Raw genomic sequence first — 20,966 nt, forward strand, 5'->3', positions numbered from 1 at the left:
TCTATTGGGTTGAGATATGGTGATGGGGATGCCATTCGAGTACAGTGAACTCATTGCCGTGTTCGTCGTCAAGAAACCAGTCTGAGATGATTTGTGCTTTATGACATTGGGCATTATCCTGCTGGAAGTAGCCATCAGAATATGGGTACACCGTGGTCATAAAGAGATGGACATGGTCAGCAACAATACTCAGGTAACCTGTGGCATTGACACGATGCTCAATTGGTACTAATGGGCCCAAAGTGTGCCAGGAAAATATCCCCCACACCACTACTACCAGCCTGAACCATTGATACAAGGGAGGATGGATCCATGCTTTCATGTTGTTGACGCCAAATTCTGACCCTGCCATCCGAATGTCGCAGCAGAAATCGAGACTCATCAGACCAGGCAATGTTTTTCCAATTTTATAGTCCATAGTCCAATTACAACCTGTTTGTAAAATTTGCTGACGATATAACTATAGTTGGTCTCATTAACAACAACAACGAGACAAATTATCGGAATGAGGTGAGCCACCTGGCTTCATGGTGCAGTCACAACAATCTCTCTTTGAATGTTAAGAAGACGAAGGAGATTGTTGTAGACTTCAGGAGAGCACACACCCAGCACGCTCCTCTGACCATAAATGACACTGCAGTGGAGAGGGTAAAAAGTACCAAGTTTCTTGGGGTGCACATCACAGAGGACCTCTGGGCTAACAACACAACATCACTGGCAAAGAAAGCACACCAGCGCCTCTACTTCCTTCGCAAGTTAAGAAGAGCCAGAGCCCCGCAACCCATCATGAGCATCTTCTACAGAGGCACCGTTGAAAGCACCTTATCCAGCTGCATCACAGTGTGGTACATATCCTGCACTGCATCCTCCCGCAAGACCTTACAGCGCATTGTGAGGACAGCTGAGAAGATCGTGGGTACCGCTCTCCCCTCCCTACAAGACATCTACAGCACCTGCCTCACCCGCAGAGCCCTCCATACAGCAGGTGACTCCACTCACCCACTGAACTGTTTTTTCAACCTTCTTCCTTCAGGGAGGAGACTGAAAAGTCTACGTGCCAGGACCAGCAGACTGAGGGACAGTTATATCCACCAGGCCATCAGAGCTCTGAACTCTCTCCCTGCTGCTCCCTCATTTAATCTACACACACATAAACTGTAGACCCTGCCCTCAGCCACAATCCAAACTTTCCTCTATCATACAAATGCACTCTGGATTACACAGGTTTTAACTTGATTCATTCATATTTCTCCTTATAAAAAGCCACGGACAAACCACTGTGATTAGCACTCGCCACTTTATTGCTCTAAAAGTGACGCCATACATGGTATCAATCACTCGCCACTATTATTATTTTTGTACTTTAGTATTAGCATTATCTATCTTATATTTTAAATCTTGTGTTTTTTATATTAAACCAGTGCCTGTTCAGTCTTTTTAGTTACTGTACAATCTCGAGGTATAAGAGAAATGCAATTTCAAAACTTTGTATGTCTTGTACATTTGAAACTTTGACAATAAAGTTGACTTTGACTTTGACTTCGGTGAGCCTGTGCGAATAGTAGCCTCAGTTTCCTGTTCTTAGTTGACAGGAGTGGCACCCGGTGTGGTCTTCTGCTGCTGTAGCCCATCCACCTCAAGGTTTGACATGTTGTGAGTTCAGAGATGCTCTTCTGCGTGCCTCGGTTATTTGAGTTACTGTTGCCATTCTTGAACCAGTCTGGCCATTCTCCTCTGACCTCTGGCATCAACAATGCATTTGCACCCACATAACTGCTCACTGGATATTTTCTCTTTTTCTGACCAGTCTCTGTAGACTCTGGAGATGGTTGTTCATGAAAATCCCAGTAGATCAGCAGTTTCTGAAATACTTCGACCAGCCTGTCTGGCGCCAACAACCATGCCACGTTCAAGGTCACTTAAATCACCTCTCTTCCCCATTCTGATGCTCGGTTTGAACTGCAGCAGATCGTCTTGGCAAAGTCTACATGCCTAAATGCATTGAGTTGCTGCCATGTGATTGGCTGATTTGACATTTGTGTTAACGAGCAGTTGGCCAGGTGTACCTAATAAAGTGGCCGGTGAGTGTATGTGTCTTGTGTTAGTGTAAAAGTATTGTATGTTTATTATTAATACTTTTACTTTAATTCTTACTGTAATGTTCTAAAGTTCTTATGTGTACATGCATGTGGACATGAGATAGTTAAAGTATTGTCTAATATTTTAATATGAGCACTAATACCTGCTTTTCAGATGGTGCAGTGTTTAGTAGACTGTGCCAAACAATACCTCTGTCTCACACTGTCTCTCTGTCTCACACACACACACACACACACACACACACACAGAAAGACACACTCTCTCCAGTACCTTGTGTATGGGTGTGTGTGTGCTTGTGAGTGCGTGCGTGTGTGTGCATGCTTGCACGTGTGTGAATGTGTGTGATATACAATATGAACAGAGCATTGCTTGATGGAAAAGTTAATGAAGAAAGATGTGCCACTCCTCCTCACAGACAGAGGGCGCTGTCCTCCAGGCTGAGTGCAGCTCTCACCGTCCAGCTCCCCAGATCTCTTTGGTAGCACCCTCTGAGCCTGGCCCACTGCAGACTGCTCTTCTATTCACCATCTCTCTCTTTCAGCTCATACCTTCACTCAAATAAGGTCTCTGTAGACAGGAACATAAACCTTTACCCGACCTTTACGAGTATGCATTCGTGAATAAACCCTTAGCTCTGACAAACTCATACCCATGCCCACACGCACGTGTACACACACGTGTCATTTCCACATGTCTTGTTCCATTGATGCCGTGCCCAGGGACACTGCTGTCTATGACAATGGCAGTAGCAGGTAGTGCACTGTAGCTTCATAGAGTGAAATGCTGTCTTGAGCCCTGGGGATGGGATACATATACTCATCTGTGATGTAGTCCACCGTCAGGGGCTGTTTCTGCTCTCTTCTTTTTCTCTTCCAGTCTTTCTCAGAGTATTTCTGTGGAAGCGTTGTAGTAGTTCAAAATTAGCTGACTCTGCTGAACTGCCTGTGCTCACGTTCCTCAATTTAGACAACTGATAGTAATAACTGTAATCACTGTAATCTCTTATTCTGTACCTTCTCGTATTTACACTAACTCTTCCTTCTTCTCCCTGTTCTCTTTCACTGCTCTCTCCCTCCCCTCTCTCTCTTCTCTGTCCACCTCCTTCATTTCTCCCTCTCTTGCATATACACGATTTGTCTATTTGTAGAGCCACCTTGCTAGAGATGGATTAAGTTTTAGCATTATAGTCAAAGCTGTGTTTTAGGTGTGTTTAAGCAGGTCAATCTACAAACCACACGGATCTCTGACTCTGTCAGACAAGGGTTAGACACCATAGGTCTACGTTATTAAGTTATATTACAAATAATTAACAAACTAATATTAGTTAAACACAACTCATTCAATTTTTCAATCAGTTGGCAGGTTTGGGAGGTGTGTATTAGCAGAGCAATCGCGTGAGTGTGTCTGCTATTGATGGAAAAAACAGGACATGCAGATTAAGAGGAAGGACTGAGGGTGGCTGGTATGTGTGTGTGTGTGTGTGTGTGTATGTGTTGTGTGTGTGTGTATGTGTGTGTGTGTGTGTGTGTGTGTGTGTGTGTGTGTGTGTGTGTATGTGTTGTGTGTGTGTGTATGTGTTGTGTGTGTGTGTGTATGTGTTGTGTGTGTGTATGTGTTGTGTGTGTGTATGTGTCGTGTGTGTGTGTGTGTGTGTGTGTATGTGTTGTGTGTGTGTATGTGTTGTGTGTGTGTGTGTGTGTGTGTGTGTGTGTGTATGTGTTGTGTGTGTGTGTATGTGTTGTGTGTGTGTGTGTGTGTGTGTGTGTATGTGTTGTGTGTGTGTGTATGTGTTGTGTGTGTGTGTGTGTGTGTGTGTGTGTGTGTGTGTGTGTGTGTGTGTGTGTGTGTGTGTGTGTGTGTGTGTGTGAGTGCAGGTGCACCATAATGCTAACGTTAACATGCTAGCGTCTTCTGCCCCAGAATGCACCACTTTGTATTTCCCTCTGATGTTCTGTATGATACAAAAAAACTGTCTGCGTTGGCTGGTACTACACACTGGTGCATTGATCTGTAAATCTGTGGGGTCTACTATTTGCTTGTCTCCACCATTTGAAGCTGCTCAACAGATATCTGTTACAGTGGGAATCTACCTTTCATTGTCCATATAGCCAATGCAGACATGAAATAAGCAAACAGACAAAAATAAAATGCATTTAGTAGGTGCAAAAAGAATACGCAGAAGGGTGTTGGAGAGGGATATCAGGACGGGGGCACATCAGCACCTGGGCGAACCCGAAACTAACTAGCTAACTAATTACCTGATGTTCAGTAACATATAGTAAATGGTAGAGTTATTATACCTTTCCATGTCAGTGCATATTGGTGGTATATTTAAAACTACATTTGTGGTGCTATGTCTGAAATGACATACTCACGTAATTTATTACCATATATAGTATGCCTGTGTATAATGTATAAGACATGCCATACATGTCACTACTCACACTGACTGTGACCAAAATATTGTATAGTATGCAGTATGTGACCAAAACACATTTCTCCAGTATGCGAGAGATACCTGAAAGACATACTATTCTGTAAAAAAAAAACTTGCAGCATGTGAGCAGAGATTTATTCATGGTGTACAGCATCCCATAATGCAACAATGCACGGATGTAATTTTGTGGGGGGACGGGGGGGACATGTCCCCCCCACTTTTTCAAAAGCCGGTTTTGGTCCCCCCCAGTTTTTACGGTTAAAACCAAATATTTAAATAGCGACGAATCCATGTCCCCCCCACTTTTGAAATCAAAATTACGTCCATGCAACAATGGCATTTCCAACATCAATATAAACAAATAAAATAAAGTCCAGATAACTAGCAACGAGTGCAAATATGTGATTAGAATATGTAGATCCATTTTCATCTAAAGGCTACATGAAATTTAAATATTGTAAACATCTAATATTAAATATTGTAGCTGGATGTATTGCCACTGTGATGATCATCACAGTTATAGTACTAAATATAAAAGTCATTCATATATATTACCTTAGGTTAGAACTTGTTAACCTTAAGTAGTAGATGAAGATTGTAAACTGTATAATATATATCCTGATACAATTCAGCAGTCTCTCTCTGGCAACTTGAGGGGTAACTGGTCATGTGACTGTGTAAAACTGTATTGGTAAGCCGATAAAAGACCATGCTACACATCCCCCCCCCCCCCCCCCCCCCCCCCCCCCCCACTATCAGTGGTACAGCCCTTCAGGACTTAAGCCCAGAATATTCTGTCCCAGACTATTATGTTTTTGGATCTCAGGTTCATTAAAACTGGGATTTAGCACAGCGGACACTAACTACACGTTAGTCTGCAGTATCTGTTAGACCTTCCTCCCAGGTTCCCTCCTCAAATCTGATGATGATTTCTGCTGGTCGTCCTTTCTTCTGTTTATGTCCTCATCCCTTCTGTTCTCTATAAGACTTCTATAAAATTAGGCACTTTGTCAACATTATTTAGTGACTCTGTTCTGCTCTCTGCTTTTTTGTCTTTTTAAGCCAGTGTTGCATTTAATTACCACTAATAAATGCTTAATGCTTATCTAACATTCCTCTCAACTCTGTAGGAACATTTAATGATGAGTCTCAAACCACTGATACCTAAAGCCCCAATAAAAAGCCCCAGTGAAGCACCTGCTCCCTGCTTTGGTCTTCAGTTCATAGATATCTATGAACTTTGGCCTGAGTTCATAGATATTGTTCCACTGACAGAAATCGCCCATGAGGTTTAAACACGTACATGAAATCTCATGTGTCATATTTGTGTGCCAGACAGATTGAAAATGAAACAAAACTTCACATGTTCTTTTCAAAGGGCGATGTCAAAAGAGGACACACAGGATAGGCAAATTGGCTAGGTACTATCACAATCATTTTCACTGCAGTGGTCTCTGACATTGAGGTACCTCAACCAATGGGGAAAAATCGATGAGTGGACACAAGCAGAGGTCTGATGCAAATTCAAAGTGGATATAAGGTGTATGTACTGTGTGTGTGTGTGTGTGTGTGTGTGTGTGTGTGTGTGTGTGTGTGTGTGTGTGTGTGTGTGTGTGTGTGTGTGTATACATATACACCTAAATGTCACAAGACATTTACAGTGACAATATCAACACCCAGAATTTTCATCTTAGTTACCTTATACTTAGTCTGATTGTGTGATTTGTGTGTGACTTGTGTATTTGTTTGTATTTTGTATAATTTGTGTGTTAACGGGCCGCCCAATGGAGGATGGGTTCCCTTTTGAGTCTTGGTCCTCCCGAGGTTTCTTCCTATTCCCCACCATCATAGGGAGTTTTTCCTCGCCACTGTCGCCTCTGGATTTGGACCCATAGTATTGTTAACCTTGTAAATCCTGTAAAGCTGCTTTGTGACAACATGTGTTGTGAAAAGCACTATACAAATAAATTTTGATTTGATTTGATTTGATATATACGTTGTCCTGTGATGTCTGATGTCTGCCAACAAGACATTCGCAGTAGATCCTGTAAGTCTTGTAGGTGTGAGCTTTTGTCCTGTAAGTCTTGTAGGTGTGAGCTTTTGTCCTGTAAGTCTTGTAGGTGTGAGCTTTTGTCCTGTAAGTCTTGTAGGTGTGAGCTTTTGTCCTGTAAGTCTTGTAAATTGTGTGGCCTTCATGGATCTGATTTATTTTCCAGCACATTCCACGTGTGCTTGTTGGGATTGAGATTTGGAGAATTTGGAGGCCCAAGTTAACACCTTGCACTGTTTATTCCTCAAGTCATTCCTGAACATTATCTTCAGTGTGGCAGGGTGTGTTGTCCTATAGGACACCACTGCCATCAAACATTCACACGAATGCCAGAACCTAAGCTCTCCCACCATCTTTCATTGCTCCACGGTCAATTTCCGACACTCACATGCCCATTATTGGCACTTTGGGCAGTGAACAAAAGTGGCCTGTGTATCATCTGTCTGCACACACACAGCTCCGCACGCAGCAACTTATGAGGGACTGAATGTTCTGACAGCTATCAAAGCCGGCGTGTTCAGCATTTTGTGCTCCAGTGCTTGTGCGAGATCCGATCAGACGGGCTAGCCTTCACTCCCGACATGCATCAGTGAGCCTTGAGTGCCCATGACCCTGTCACCTGTTGACTGGTTGTTCTTCCGTGGATGTCTCTTGGTAGATACTAACCTCTGCACACCAGAAACACTGCACAGGACTGTGGAGTCTAGCAATCACAAGTTTAAGCCTTGACAAAGTCACTCAGACCCTCATGCTTGCCCTCTTTCTTTTCTGATTCAACTTTTAAAAACTGGCTGTTCACGTGCTGCATAACGATGTTATTAAACTCACCTGTCAGTGGTTTTAATGTAGCGATTACCCTCCCTCCACACGACTTCCAAACTTTGCCCACCAGCGGCGATTTCCATTCTTGCCTTGATGCTCCAGAACATTCTAGATCCCTGTTCGCTCCCACTTAAACACGAGAGAAAACCTGCTCCACCAGTGCGCTGTTGGTGTAAGTACCGAAGCTATTAGTTCCACCAGCTTATGATTCCCATTGATGAAGTAGTTACTACATTTTTAAATCGAGCTACTCGATTAGTAGTGACACTATCCACCAAGTAGTGACTTGATGACAAACGCAACATTTTCTTAATGCAGGGCAACACAATACAGACCTCGAGCTTCATTCAGCCTGATAGAAAAGAACAAAGAGAATGATAGGTGCTGACTGCAAAGCAGACAAAATTGTTCATGAGAACTTTTTCGTTGTGGCAGCTTCTTTTGCTTGTAGTTTGTAATGAGAAGAAGAGGTGACATCAGCCGTTAGGAGTCTTCTGTGAACGTAAGTTATATTTACCCAGGACCTCCTAATGCCACTGCTTTGCTCTTAAAATCTAAATGCATCTCATTTATTCAATTACTGCACATTATTAGATGCAAATTGTGATGAACGAAGGAGGAGGCATGAAGAACGACTCTCATGGTGAAACATACACTTTATTTAACACTTAACGAAAAGCCTCGCATGGGTAGTGAAAGCAAACAGAAACGGTCACTCACACAGGCATGAACTTTAGACAAAGACGAGCACGAGACATTGCGCGAACGCACATTAAATAGGTGAAGTAACACATACCCTCGTGATCACGAGACAAGGCACAGATGAGACTACGAACACACTCACAAACGACCCACACCCACGGAACTACAACCATGGACATAACGGCACGCAGACGACATAACGACACGCCCACAAGGAGGGGTCCGGAGCTGTGACCGTGACAGAGCCCTCCACCAGGGGCTCGCTACTCCCGGAGCGTCCCACAAAGCTGGAAAGCCCCGAACCTCACCTACGGGCAGGTCCGGAGTCGCCGGGATCACGACCCCCGAGAGCCGTCTCCCCCGATGGTGGGAGCCGCCGCAAACAGCTCTAAAACAACCTCCCTGGGAAGACAGGGGAGAATACATTGAACACGGGCACAGTCACAAACACACACACTGGTACATTAAACACAAATGGCACAAGAGGGAAAAACATTGGGACGGACAAACACACAGTCACCGGCAGCCACGACACCGTTCGGGCTGCCTGCCACAGAGCTAGCAGTGGTAACAGCTGGTAACAGTGGTAACAGCTGGTAACAGAGGTAACAGCTGGTAACAGTGGTAACAGCTGGTAACAGTGGTAACAGCTGGTAACAGAGGTAACAGCTGGTAACAGTGGTAACAGCTGGTAACAGTGGTAACAGCTGGTAACAGTGGTAACAGCTAGCTCAGGTGAGGCAGACGTAACAGGCGGCGGAGTCCCTCCGGTCCTGGCGTGTTCCCTCGGGGAGCTTCGGCTGCCCTTTTGGGCGCTACCGGGGGCCTGGCTCTGCGCCGCGCGCTGGCTGCTATCCGCAGCATCTCCAAGGGCGCTCCGAACCCCCACCTCGGACCGCTGAAACATACACTTTATTTAACACTTAACGAGAAGCCCAGCATGGGTAGTGAAAGCAAACAGAATCGGTCACTCACACAGGCATGAACTTTAGACAAAGACGAGCACGAGACATTGCGCAAACGCACATTAAATAGGTGCTGGGAGCCTGAGCCCAGGGATTCAGTGCAGGAGCGTCTGTGTGTAGGAGCGTGTCTTCTGTTGTTGAGGGGCATCATGGAGATGGCACACAGAACTGTGGCAGGAGTTCTGTCCCCTGTAGGGACCCTCACATCTCTTAAATGTTTAAGCTCACTTGCGTTCTCTCAGGTTTCTCAGCGCATGCGAGGAGTCGTTGCGCTGTCGAAAAAGTGACAAACCCGAGACCCCATCTGCTCCTGGAGGTCTGAGCACCACGAGCATGCTGGAACTTCTCCACCGCAGCAGCTCAGCACGCACGAAGATGCGTGCTCATAGCACGTCAAAAATGCCCGAGTCTCCCGCAGACCGAGAGTGGGCGAACTCTAGAGCGTATCTGGAGCAGGCTGTCCGTGTGGTGTGAAAACGACGTTGACGGTGATGGCGTGTCAGATCAACACACAAACGGGCGCTTCATCAGAATTTTGAGGCCATGACGAGATGAGATGGGCTCTTCAAATTAGTTCATGCTAATCGGGTTGGGGAATTAGTTAATTCTCCCAGGACGTCTCAGTCCTTCATTTGACTGCTGTTCATCTGTCATGGGAGGATTGACCTGACTGCTGCTATTTGAGAAACGTCCTTAAAGATGTCACTTTTTAGGTGCTTCTATCAAATGCTTAAGTATTTAAGTAACTCTGTGTGTGTGTGTGTGTGTGTGTGTGTGTGTGTGTGTGTGTGTGTGTGTGTGTGTGTGTGTGTGTGTGTGTGTGTGCGTGCGTGCGTGCGTGCGTGCGTGCGTGTGTGCGTGTGTGTGTGGTAAATAAGGAAGGGGGTCACGTGCTGGGAGCATTTGAAAGGGTTCTAATAGCTAGTTATTGATGAGAGGTAGCATAAGTAATTTTATAAGCATCTTCTGTGATGGCTGCATATTTCAGTGGCCTGCGGTAAAAATGGTCCTTCCTCAGCACTGGTCTGTGTGTGTGTGTGTGTGTGTGTGTGTGTGTGTGTGTGTGTGTGTGTGTGGCATGGTGCAGCACCGGGACACATGCTGAGGTGAACATATTGTATTGATTGCAGGTAACAGGAGGAGCGCTCTAAAGCGAAGGGACGTGTTCACAGGGGCAGATCGATACACGTCTATCTGCAAGGGAGCTGACACAACACCGTCTTTACTGGACGCAGTCTGACACCACCTGCTATAACTCACTTCTGTAACACGCTCACATCCTCTCTCTGTTTCTGTCTTGCTGTCTGCTGTTGGTCAGGTTTGTGTTTCTTCACCATGCAAGCCTGTTTTCTTGTTTTTTGGTTTTTGTTTTCTTTGCATCTTGGTCTCGGTGCCTCTCTGTGGTCCTTTCCCTGGCTCTGACACCCGCATTCAAGGTCTTCATGCCACATTAGCGCACACGTGTGCACATAGGGACTCTTGAAATGACTGTGGTATCTGGCGCCCTCTGTCTGCAGAATGATGCTTGGTTTGGGTTTCGGATTGCCTCTGCAATGGCCCAAAACACATAAAAGCAGGACTTTATCTGTGTGAAAGTTCTTTCCTGTAACAATTTATCATAGTTATAATGTGGGTTATTTCCGCTAAGGTATCTTTACCATTCCAACAACAAACTTTCAATAAAGAGAAAAATATAATCTAATATAATCCCAGAGGTGATCTTATTTTTCTTGCCTGCTTTGGTCTGAAAAGCATCATTAGCTTAATGGCTTTATCTCAGCAATCAAAAAACGACTGGCCTGGTGGTGAACATATTTCTCAGAGGCCTGATCCTAAAATCACTGATGCTGACAGTAGTTTTGTGCAGTGCCAGGACTTTCCTGTAGTGGAAGACCAGATACAGTGGCTGTGTTTTCATTATTCTCTGTTTACTCATCTCCCCTTTATTTCTCTCCCTTTCTTTTTCCTTCTCTATGTCTCTCTGTCTGTCTGTCTCTCTCCCTCCTTCCCCCACTCTCCTGCTGTCTCCTGCTCTGTCCAGTACGTGGCATTCGGTTCCCTCTTCTTCATCCTCATCTCCATCTCGACATTCTGCTTGGAGACACACGAGATCTTCAACACCATCTACAACAGGACGGAGAACGTGACCGTGGGTAACGTCACGCGGGAGGAGGTGACCTTCGAGGTGGTGACGGACCGCTGGCTGACGTACGTGGAGGGCGTGTGCGTCATGTGGTTCACCATCGAGGTGTTCACGCGAGTCATCTTCTGCCCGGACAAGGCCGAGTTCTTCAAGAGCTCGCTCAACATCATCGACTTCGTGGCCATCCTGCCCTTCTACCTGGAGATGGGCCTGAGCGGTCTCTCCTCCAAGGCCGCCAAGGACGTGCTGGGCTTCCTGCGCGTGGTGCGTTTCGTCCGGATCCTCCGTATCTTCAAGCTCACGCGCCACTTTGTGGGCCTGCGCGTGCTGGGTCACACGCTCCGCGCCAGCACCAACGAGTTCCTCCTCCTCATCATCTTCCTCGCCCTGGGTGTGCTCATCTTCGCCACCATGATCTACTACGCCGAGCGAATCGGCGCCGACCCCGCCGACCCCACGGCCAGCGCCCACACCGCCTTCAAGAACATCCCCATCGGCTTCTGGTGGGCCGTGGTGACCATGACCACGCTGGGCTACGGCGACATGTACCCGGAGACGTGGTCGGGGATGCTGGTGGGCGCGCTGTGCGCCCTGGCGGGCGTGCTGACCATCGCCATGCCCGTGCCCGTCATCGTCAACAACTTCGGGTTGTACTACTCGCTGGCGATGGCCAAGCAGAAGCTGCCCAAGAGGAAGAACAAGCACATCCCACGTGCCCCGCAGCCCGGCTCGCCCAACTACTGCAAGCCCGATGCCCTCGCCATGGCAACCGCCTCACCACACAGGATCATGGGTAACGTGCTGGGCGGAGATTGCCCCTTAGCACAGGAGGAGATCATAGAGATCAACCGTGCAGGTGTGTGTGTGTGTGTGTGTGTGTGTGTGTGTGTGTGTGTGTGTGTGTGTGTGTGTGTGTGTGTGCGTGTGTGCGTGTGTGTGCGTGTGTGTGCGTGTGCGTGTATGTGTGTGTGTGAGAGACACAGCATGTATGTGTTCATGTGTGTCCCTACATTCCAAAGATTTCCACAGAAAATACAATACTTTGTTCTAATCAAAGCATTTGACCAGGGGTATTTGTTAATGTGTGTGTATGTGTGACAGTAGCTGCCAGCCCTGAATGTCTATAATCAAGAATCATTAACTAAACTAGGCTAACAGTACGTGACCGATAATCAGACAAGTGTCTGTGTGTGTGTGAGAGAGAGAGAGAGAGAAAGAGAGATGGTGTGTGTGTTTATGAGACTCTGTCATGATAAATTGATGAGAATGACAAGACAACCCTGTGTCAGTTCTGAGAATCCACCCACACTATGTACAGGTTTACATCAGGCAGAAGAGTAGTGGAAACTTCATGTTAGAGGAGTTTGTATAAGTTACCACATACCGTCCTCACTGTGTGCTTCCTCTAATACAGACCCTTTCCTGCACTACAACGTAGAGACAGGTTTCAGTAAGTCTTGTTTGTATCTTTAATTATTTTAATGATTAAGCAGCTTTTTGTGAAACACGACCAGCGTTTCTCTAAGCATGAGACCAAATAATAATCATTAGAGCCTGCTGTAGTATCTCTTTATTTCTGTAGCACTTTCTGAAAGTAGTTCAAGTTATAGTACTTATAATGTGCAAAGTGCTTCACAGAGAAAACCTAAATTAAAATATGATTAATAAAGATATCAGAAACATAAAGTCCATAAAATAACAAAAAAATGCTTAAGACAGGAGCAATATGTAAAAGTTGGCTGTCCTGGTGGGCCTGATACCCAGTCAGAACCGTGGCTGGCCCCTGCTGCCCTCGTGAGCAGGTGTCCCTGTTCATCACAAGGGCTGAAGCTCCTGAGAAATTACGTCTGTGACACGTTCAGGTTCTCAGTTGTCACAGGGCCACAGTTGTTAAAGAGGAGTGTTAGACAGTGTAAAATAGGCTGTGTGCTGTGGAAACGTTTGGGGCTTTGGTGAACACTTCTCTTCCTAAGGATCGGCCTTGCTGAGGAACCATCGTCTGGAGCAATCGGGAGAATACACTTAGCGCACCGAGTGACGTTAATGCAACAGAAGAAGAGACATTTCACACAGGCTGCCATTATTCAGTCACGCTGATAATTATGAAATGTGACAAGGAAGTTCCTCTTTACACCTCTGATGGAGGGAAAACTCGTGGGTCTGTGAAATAGGAGCTTCACCACTGACCTCAGGATCTTCGGGCTGTAACTGTGTGCTCCCGGAGGGATTATGTAAGCGATCCTTTAAGATTCCGCTTGCTGGTCACATGACCTGTCACAGCATTGAGATAGCTGAAGAGTCTTTATTCTAGCCTACACAATGCTGCTTTCACTCCTATTATGCGTTAATTGTATTTTATGGGAAGGAAACTTGGTGAAGCTTTTCACTGTAGTTCTAAATGTTCTCTGTGTAGTGTTATGAGGCCTTCCTTTCTAGTGTGTCTTAACACTGAATCAATTACCAAGATTCATCATCACCTGCCCGTGGTCTGGTATCTGTGTGTGTGTGTGTGTGTGTGTGTGTGTGTGTGTGTGTGTGTGTGTGTGTGTGTGTGTGTGTGTGTGTGTGTGTGTGTGCGTGCGTGTGTGTATGTGTGAGTGAGTGTGTGCGTGTGTGTGTGTGTGGGTGTATGTGCGTGTGTGTGTGTGTCCGTGTGCGCGCGCGCGCGTGTGTGTGTGTGCATATGCGTAGGGCTTTAGTATGATCTCCTCTCTTTACAGATTAAGAATGTCAGTTATGTAATCTGTCCCATTATTCTCACACTTGTCCCTGTTTATCTCCATGACTTTACTGGGATTTGTCCCTGTGTGTTTCTGTAATCTGTGTTAACTCACATGAGATTCTATTGGACATCCAAGAAATAATCACACGTTCCCTCCCAGGTTTCTCTCTTTGCGGTGAATTCTAAACTATGTGTGATGAAGTGTGTGTGTGTGTGTGTGTGTGTGTGAATGTGTGTGTGTGGGTGGGTGTGTGTAATCCATGATTGTGCTTTGTCAATGTTTCCCTGTAGTACATATGAACCTTGACATTCTCTTCTCACGTCCTGCTCTCTCTCTCTCTCTCTCTGTCTCTCTCTCTTTCTGTGATATTTCCTCTTTTCATGTCCATGCTGCATCATCTGTCCCGATCCTTCCATTCATCACTCCATCCCCTCCTCCCTCGTGAACCCTTCATGCGTCTCGCCCTCGTTAACTTTTTCCACTACTTTCTTTTCTCCGTCTCTCTCTACCTCCCCCTATCTACGTCTCTGTGCGCTTGTGCGTATTTGTGTGTGTGTGTGTGCGTGTGTGTGTGTGCGTGTGTGTGTGCGTGTGTGTGTGTGTGTGTGTGTGTGTGTGTGTGTGTGTGTGTGTGTGTGTGTGTGTGCACGTGGCAGACTCAAAGCAGAACGGAGATGCAGCTAACGCAGCCCTGGCCAACGAGGACTGTCCCACAATAGACCAGGTGCTGGGTCCGGATGACAGGAGTCCGGCCACGGGAGGCCTTGGCTCGTCGGTGGGCCGTGAGCGGTACCCCCACGACCGCGCCTGCTTCCTGCTCAGCACCGGGGAGTTCCGCCCCACAGAGAGCAATGTCAGGAAAGGTATGCAAAACACACATGCACCGCACCACACACACACATCCAGAATACAGTACAGAGAGCAAAGTCAGGAAAGGTAAGGTGTGCATGCCAGAGTCAGAGTTTACATACACACATATAAACATACTGTCAGGTGTACCTGTGAGCCCTGTGTCTTCACCTCACCTAACCTACATCAATAATTTGGACGGATTGCTGTGTCCCACCACGGCTCTTCTCATACTTTGGCTGAAGTGGATGCATTTCTATGCATCTGTTCTCATTTCAAACACAAGTCTTTACAGTGGCCAAGATAGTCTCAATGATGACGTTTACATAATGGCAAATTAGAGTTATTCATATTACGTTTGTCTGCAGAGTCTCTGTGATTCAAATAAAATCCTGCATGTCATGAATGCACAGACACACAGAGCCACAAAAACATGGAGCAAACGCAGAATCACTGCATTTGTGCACACTCTATCTATCTATCTATCTATCTATCTATCTATCTATCTATCTATCTATCTATCTATCTATCTATCTGCTTTGCTGTCTGGCCCTATTCATTGGTGTATTAGTCTCTCTTCCACTGCTATCTATCTATCTATCTATCTATCTATCTATCTATCTATCTATCTATCTATCTATCTATCTATCTATCTATCTATCTATCTATCTATCTATCTGCTTTGCTGTCTGGCCCTATTCATTGGTATATTAGTCTCTCTTCCACTGCTAGCTATCTATCTATCTATCTATCTATCTATCTATCTATCTATCTATCTATCTATCTATCTATCTATCTATCCAGTTTCCTTCTCTTCCTCGTTTGCCTATTTTCTCTCTGTATGGCTGCCCTGCTCTCCTCTTTCCTCCTATTCCTCCTCTTTCTTCTGCTTCTTGTCCCTCACTTCAGACTTTGCTGTCTCTCTCCTTCCATCCCTCCATCCTCATTTGCATGTCATTGCTTTCTGCACTTCCTCTGCTCAACTCCATGACCCCTGACCTCAGTAACCCAGAATGTGCCCCTTATCTTGCTCCTAAACCTCTCCACAACAACAACAAACAAATATAGAACAACTACAAAAAGCTGCAGCTGCTAGTCCTGTCTCTCCCCGAGGAGAGGAATGGTTCGAGCCAGAGGGGTCTCTGCTACAGCAGGACCTCAATGCAAGCTCCGCCTCTTCTTGGATCAAACCATAGGGACAAAGAGGTAACAAAAAATCAAAAAGTAATTACTGTATGTACAAAAATAGGGGGCTCCAGCACACTTGCCGAGAGAGAGAATGCAGAGAGAGAATGCAGAGATAGTATGCAGAGAAAGTATGCAGAGAGAGTATACAGAGAGAGTATGCAGAGAGAGTATGCAGAGAGAGTGTTTGAGGCAATCACAAACATTCACCAGCATTTTGTGTTTTGTGTTACAGTAAAAACCACACCACATGAGTTCACACAAAAATACATTCACATGGTCATACAGGCATACTGTTTGCATAATGTTTGCCTGTATTAAAAAATGCATGTCAGTTATTATAAAGCATTTGATGTATGACTTTTCCAGTGTTATAATCTTTTGAGTGTATATTATGAGTGATAAAGTGTGTGTGTTTTTACACTTACACTGATCTGATTATGATTTATATTAAAATTCACATATCACTAGGTCTGTCCAATGGATATAACTACATTTCTATTAGCACAACCTCCACCAACACACACACACATACACACAAACGTAGATATATTCACATCTAAACATTGATGAATGAGTGTTTTCTTGGAGTGTTTGGTTTTGAACTTTGCCAGTGTTTGGAGAGGCTGTACACTGATTTCTAATATATTATGAATCACATTACGGCCTCAGGAAAATCATACCTCTTTCCTCTCTCTCTCTCTCTCTCTCTCTCTCTCTTCTTTCTCTCTCTCTCTCTCTTTCTCTCTACTTGTTATTGTGCCTTACTCATTTTGCTCTTGCCTATTCACTATCTCTCTCTCGATTTTTCTTTCTTTCTCCCTAGCCACATTCTTTGAACATGCTGCCCAGCACAGTAATTCAAAATTACCACTAATCAACCCACTGACCAATGGTACAGCGTAAAACGTTTCACACTTATTCCAGCCAAGTCCCGTCCAGTCACCTGGCTGAAAGAGCATGTGTGTGTGTTTGTGTGTGTGTGTGTGTGTGTGTGTGTGTGTGTGTTAAAGAGTTCACTTTGTACCGTAAGCACTGAGTAGTGTGTGTGTGTTGTCGGGGGTTCGTTTGTCTGATGCACTCTTGTTGTGTTTCTTCCCCTCTCAGGTTGTGTCGTGTCATGCGTTTGTATGTCGGCTCTTGTTGCTATCCTGTTACACTGTCACTGTCCTGTCCACATCTGTCTTGTGTGTGTGTGTGTGTGTGTGTGTGTGTACACTGTGCTCTGTTTGACGCTGCTGTGGCCTCCTCCTCGTCCTCCTCTTCCTCTTCCTGCCCTGTCACAGTGAGCCGGCACCCTGGGGGAGAGACCCGCCCTTTCTGTCTCCTTCACATGCCTTTCTTTATGTCTTTTTCCTCTTCCTTTGCGGTACTGTAAAAGTTTTTTAAAGTGAGACCCTAAATTTCGCCCTTCCGACACCAGGGGGCGTGTGTGTGCTGTGCGGGAGTCAGGGTCCTGGGCCACTGAGAGGGGCCTGTGTTTTGTCTGTGTGTGAACAAACACTGTTTTTTCTCCTCTCCTGGACGTGCCCTCCACCCTGGGCTTTGGGAAGCAGTGTTTCAGCACGGCTCACCACATGCCTAGATTTACATCCCTCCAGTTTCCTAGATGGGGTGTAGTACAGCTGTGTGGTGCCGGGGTGGGTTTAGTGTGGAGTTGGGGTTGGGGGTGGTGTCGGGGGTTGGTGGAGTCCAAACACCGGGAGGACGAGCCGCGCTGAAACACTGATGTTTGGTGTGTGAGGATATAAGACCCGGGAGAAAATCAGGACACACCACTAACACACACACACACACACACACACACACACACACACACACACACACACACACACACACACACACACACACACACACACACAGAGAGAGGGATGGCCTGTCCACTTACTGTGTACACCTGTATACTTACCATTTTTGTAATGTGGCACAACTGAAGCAGGATCGGCACCACACTGACGTCAAACACAGAGCTCAACCAGTCAGACTTCAGTCAGACATCCAAGCAAATCCATACATATAGTGCGTAAATCAAACAGTGGACCCACTGATTCTGATCATTAGATAACACAAAAGGTGTTCACACATACACACATAGCTAGATGTGCAGGTAAGTTACTCCTGTGACACACCTGGGCTGTTGTCATAGTGACAGTGTGTGCTGTGCTGTGATTGGGCCATAACATAGAGACACTGCAAGCATTGGCAAAGCAGGAGAGAGGACAGGTCAAGAGGTCAAGAGGTCACCAGCCTGGAGCTACTTATACAACTCTGTTCATTCCTTTCTCTTGCTTCATTCTATTTATGTCTCTTTCTCTTTCTCCCTCTCAATTTTTCTCTCTCTACTCTCTCTCTGTATTTGCTCAGTAGCTTATTGGCCTGTCATTACACTTTGACCTTTGCTCACAAATGCTAAAGGGCAAAGAGGCAAAAGTCAAAGGTTAGGTTTGGCAGCTTCTTTTTTTTTGTCCCAAAGCTAACTGACCTATATTTCTCACGTGTGTTTTCTCATTTGTAGTGTGTGTGTGTGTGTGTGTGTGTGTGTGTGTGTGTGTGTGTGTGTGCGCTTGTGTGTATTCAAGGGCCATTGTGTAAACTGTATTCCTCTTCCCACCACAATTGTTTTATTGTTTTGTTCCTCCCTCTCCGCCCTCTTCTAACTCACGGCTTTCCTGCTATCTGCCTCTCTCCAAGTACCTCTCCTCCCTCGATCGCCCTCTTATCCGCTGTTACCAAGGAAACAGTGGCGGAGAGCATTGTGGGACTGAGAAGGATGGTATGGGGAACCCATAATGCAGTGGTGACAGGTTGGCCGAGCCCCAGGCCATGTCATAATGTCACGTGTCATAATCAACATGACCTCAGTATGACATCACTGATCAGAACGTGTAGGCACTTTATATTAATATAATTATGTGGGTGTGGGAGTGTGTCTGTTTTTTTTTTTCTTTAGGGTTATTTCCTTGTCAACCATTGTTTATGCTGTAGAGAGTGCTTCTTGGGCACATTGATCACTGTTAATTGTTATTCATGGTCCTCAACACAGTGAGAGCTTTGTTGGAGACCCACTGCGGTAGCAGTGCCCTACGAAGGGCTGACAGAGCAGAGGGAGCTGTGAGGTGCGGCGGGAGCTGAGGGGGATGTCTGGTGTGTCTGCTCTCCACTCTGTCCTGACACTGTGCTCCCTGTACCACAGGCCGGCCTGACAGCACTGTAGTCACTTTTCTCTCTGGCCCTTTGTCTTCTTGCAGTGGATAGATGCAGCAATGCAGGATTGCAATCACATCTCTCCCTCCCTCTCCATCTCTCTCCCTCTCTCTCCCCCTTTATTCTCTTTCTCTACATTCCTTTCCTGTCCACTGATTCCTGGCCTGCTCTGGCAAAAATATTGATTGTCCCTCCACCGCTGGTGAGATGAGCTTGTGAATCACAGCAGTAACCAAAGCCTGTCAGTGTCTTTGTAACTCAAGGCAGTAATCAGTTAGACCCATTCATTGTCGTGTTTGGCAATATCCTTCATCGATCATTCAAGTATTTTATCAAATCAAGTATTTTATTTTGTTATTCAAGTTTTTATTTTTGTCGGTGACACAAAACTAGTGCAGGTTTTTTTTCTTGGGTCAGATTTCATGTAGGAGAACATTATTCCAGCTTATCTACAGATCTAGCTGGGACAGTGGTCAGTAAAATCCCCATACTGACACAAGTTCAGGACTCACATTGTGACGCGCCAAATCCCCTAAAAATATCACATATAATAACATGGAATAAGATTCTTAATGTAATAGTGTCCCTTCTGAGCCCAGTTTGTATTCACCCCATTAATGAAGGATTCCTGCATCTGGAGAGCCGGTTCTGAGGTCAGTGAGGCTTTTCTGGACAGATCCTCACAGATCCGTGGTTCTTTGGGGAACTTGGAACTCTTGCTGTGGTTCCTGCTCTGCTGGAGAAGGATAAGATGTCTAGGGAGGGATAGAAATGGAGACCTGAGTGCATGGGGTGGAGACAGTGAGCCATGGGATTTCACATTGATCTGAAACTTTAAAATTTGTTTTTTTTGTGTTTAATTGTTGCTTGCACTGTACACTGTAAAAAACAGAACTTAAAATTGCTCACCTTACTATGATTTTTTTTTAGCTGAGCCAAAAATAATTAACTGCACCATAAACTATAACAAAGTAATTAGATCGGCTTACTTTATTGAGTTTCTTGTTAAAAGTTGATCTGACCTTACAACCTTCATTGTCAAAACATACAAATTGTAGTTGAACCCTAGTTAAGGCCAGGCCAACTCCTCTGCACATGGTCAATTTAACTCCTTAGTTGAGAACGGGGCGGGGTTTGCGATTTCTGCCAGAATTTGACTCCGGACAACTTGAAATGGATTTCACCTGCAGCAAGCAACGACCTATGCTACTCTGAACTGAATATTACCGTCCAAATGTGTTTTGTCATTTGTCTTGTATGACCCAACTTCAGTTAGCTATTCTTAGTATTGAATTTAGAGATTTATGTACATGTGAAATACATACCAGTCAAGTTTTGTATTTAATAATACGAGACATTTCCCGTATCTGACGTAATCGCGTATCGCGTAATTTGCATAATCGGTTATTTGCATATAGCTGCAATCGAGGCTGTAGGAGAGACGAAAACATCTTTGGAGTGGCAAAAAGTGAAGAAAAACACCCCAAATATGTTTTGAACTACAAATGTGACTAAACCCGCGAGTTTTCAATTGTTATTTTCTTTAACGCATTCATGTGCCGCGCCAAACAGAATTCTGTCACTAGCCTCGCGAGAACTGCCACCTGCAGTAGTCTGGGTGGCAGTTCTCGCGAGGCTAGTGACAGAATTCTGTTTGGAGCGGCACATGAATGCTTTAAAAAAAATAACAATTGAAAACTGAAAATATGGGAAAATACTGGAAAATAAAAATACGGGATGATGCCGGGACAGAGCGATAAAATACGGGACTTTCCCGGCCAAAACG

General features: G+C 45.4%; 1 protein-coding gene across 9 annotated transcripts in view; it reads left to right on the forward strand.

Annotated features, from left to right (window-relative positions):
* The window catches only part of kcnc3a (potassium voltage-gated channel, Shaw-related subfamily, member 3a), a 70,302-nt gene that overhangs the window by 32,022 nt on the left and 17,314 nt on the right, over positions 1-20,966 (forward strand). For 3 of the 9 annotated variants that reach the window (XM_076997085.1, XM_076997084.1, XM_076997088.1), the window contains exons 3-5: positions 11,118-12,075; positions 14,599-14,805; positions 16,803-16,871. In XM_076997085.1, coding sequence (XP_076853200.1) covers positions 11,118-12,075; positions 14,599-14,805; positions 16,803-16,871 — 1,234 coding nt within the window. Of the gene's footprint in view, positions 1-11,117; positions 12,076-14,232; positions 14,806-16,802; positions 17,591-20,966 lie in introns of those variants that run through there. The other 6 variants (XM_076997087.1, XM_076997090.1, XM_076997091.1 and 3 more) reach the window with 4 other exon arrangements.

The sequence above is a fragment of the Brachyhypopomus gauderio genome, chromosome 2 (assembly GCF_052324685.1).
Source record: "Brachyhypopomus gauderio isolate BG-103 chromosome 2, BGAUD_0.2, whole genome shotgun sequence".
NCBI lineage: Eukaryota > Metazoa > Chordata > Actinopteri > Gymnotiformes > Hypopomidae > Brachyhypopomus > Brachyhypopomus gauderio.